The sequence below is a fragment of the Etheostoma spectabile genome, chromosome 9 (assembly GCF_008692095.1).
Source record: "Etheostoma spectabile isolate EspeVRDwgs_2016 chromosome 9, UIUC_Espe_1.0, whole genome shotgun sequence".
NCBI classification, from domain to species: Eukaryota; Metazoa; Chordata; class Actinopteri; order Perciformes; family Percidae; genus Etheostoma; species Etheostoma spectabile.
In genome coordinates this window covers 17970313-17972436 of record NC_045741.1, presented here as the reverse complement: position 1 = coordinate 17972436, position 2124 = coordinate 17970313, and the positions used below count along the sequence as shown (strand labels likewise).

Below are 2124 nucleotides of genomic sequence, written 5' to 3'. Positions count from 1 at the left end.
TTTTATGGATGAAATAAAATTGACTTGACTTGTCCACGGCTGCATCCTACTAGGTACAGGGGTTGAAGAGGCGCTCTGCCTGGATGATGATGCAAGCCAGCCGGTCTTATCACAAATCTCAGGCCCTGTGCCCTGCCTGACGTTGATATAGTGATATGAGGACAGGAAAAACAATACTTCTTAGATGGGTGGTTATCTGGAAATTAAAATCTAGAGTAGGGCCTCAGTATCATCCCCCAACATAGTCCCTGCAACGTAATACAGCTTCTTCATCAACGGATCATTGTCAAGAGGAAATGCCAAACAAAAACGTTTTATAGTCCGCCTAACATGGTTAAGAAACCAACACTGTTTATTTATTCATGCAGATAACAAACTGCTCTAACAAGCGCCTGATACAGACTGAATGAAGGAATGAATGAGGAAATGAAAGAGTGGCGCGCTGTCAGAGGGAGGAGACTGAAAGAAGAAAACCTGCTCCCGATCAGGTTAGGTTTACAGGTTTTACTATACTTGCTTTCTGAAACGGATCTCCAGGTGTGAAATTAGTAGTTAGTGTGATTTGTCTAGCTCCTACTCAAAGATTGAAGAATCTTCATCTCACATTATCTGCTGGAAGACAATGGGTAAGCAGCACATACTATTTATTAAATGACTGGAGCAGAAAACATCCATTTAAAAGCTCAGAGATATCTAAACACTGTCAGTTTCACAGACAGGGCTTGGATCAAGACAGGAGTATCCCAAACGTATTACTGTTACACCTCTAAAGAGTATGATGGCTTGTTTAATTTTTCTTCTTCCATTGTTGTTCTGTGGCTCATTTATTAACACAAATGTCCTGTTTTGAAATCAGTGTTGGCCTGAAGCCAACATGAAACACTGTTTATAGAATGGTCAGTTTTGAACCAGGGATTTCAAACAAAAAAAATATTTGAGCTCTCTCAAGTACTACAAAAAGCTGTCGAGAGGTTGTAAAAGTGTGAAAAAATAACCTGACGCGGTACTAAGGCTTAACTCATTTGAAATATGTAATATTATGAAAAATGATAAACAAAATGATTTCTGTTTTATCCTTTAGAAATAACATTGATCATAATCTTTGGAACCTGAATGCTTTATAACATCGAAACATTAAATAACAATAAGCATGTGAGCTACGGTAGTAGGAGGTGCGCGTCAGCTGGTCGAAGTGGTAGAAGGGCAATTACTGTAGTAACATAGAAAACCAAGCAACGGGCATGATTGAGCATGTATGTAAGTACGTCTATCTTTGTTTTGATCAGAAAGATAAAGCTGTACAGAACATAACACTAAAAGACATAACTTAAAAAGGTTTAAAAAATACTCCTCAAAGCAACAAAGTAAATAACTATAAATACATAACATCAAATGAAAGCAGAATATCCTGAAAAAATAAGGTGTCAAACCATCATAACTATTCATCCATTGTCACTATACAAAGTAGAGAGGTTGTATTGTAGTTAGTAGTTAGTCTGGTTTGTCTAGCTCCTACTCAAAGATAGAAGAAGCTTCCTCTCACATTGTGTGCTGGAAGATAATGGGTAAGCAAAGGCACCTTTATAGTAAAAAAAAAAAATAAAAAAAAAATCAGTCAATCAAGAGCGTCTTTTGTTGCTACAACAACAGCTACTGCTATAGTATCCAATAGCGCGGGAGCACTGCTAACGTTCGATAAAACAAAGCGGTAGAGCGAGCTAAAGAAGGAACAGAGAGAGAGAGAGAGAGAGCGGCGCTACTAACGTTAGCGTTACATGAAGGAAAGTGAGTTCCCTGTACAGGGTGCACCCGGTCATACCGTATAACCAAGGGGATAAGCCAACCTCCACAAAGCGTAGCTCCTATGGCGCCCTTTGAGCGTTTAAAAACTTTAGTTGTCCATTATTTATTTCTAAAGAAACAGGACAATGTATAAAAGATTTTGTAACCTTGTACCTCACGTTATGGCTCCGTAGCAGAAGTTTTATTAATAAAATAGGCTAACAATTGTGTCGAAGCCAAGGGACTTGCTGTTGCATCGTTGTCAAATCACCGTATTATCAGGAGACGCTCTTAGACAGTTTGGACTGATATTAGCTGTTTAGGTTTAATTACTAACGTTAA

General features: G+C 38.4%; 1 protein-coding gene across 2 annotated transcripts in view; it reads left to right on the top strand.

The window, feature by feature from the left end:
- The first annotated feature begins 481 nt into the window (after nt 1-481).
- The window catches only part of LOC116695956 (hydroxylysine kinase), a 5933-nt gene continuing 4290 nt past the window's right edge, over nt 482-2124 (top strand). The window contains exon 1 of one of the 2 annotated variants that reach the window (XM_032526525.1): nt 482-626. In XM_032526525.1, coding sequence (XP_032382416.1) covers nt 623-626 — 4 coding nt within the window. In that variant the 5' untranslated portion in view covers nt 482-622. The remainder of the gene's footprint in view (nt 627-2124) is intronic. The other variant, XM_032526526.1, reaches the window with a different exon arrangement.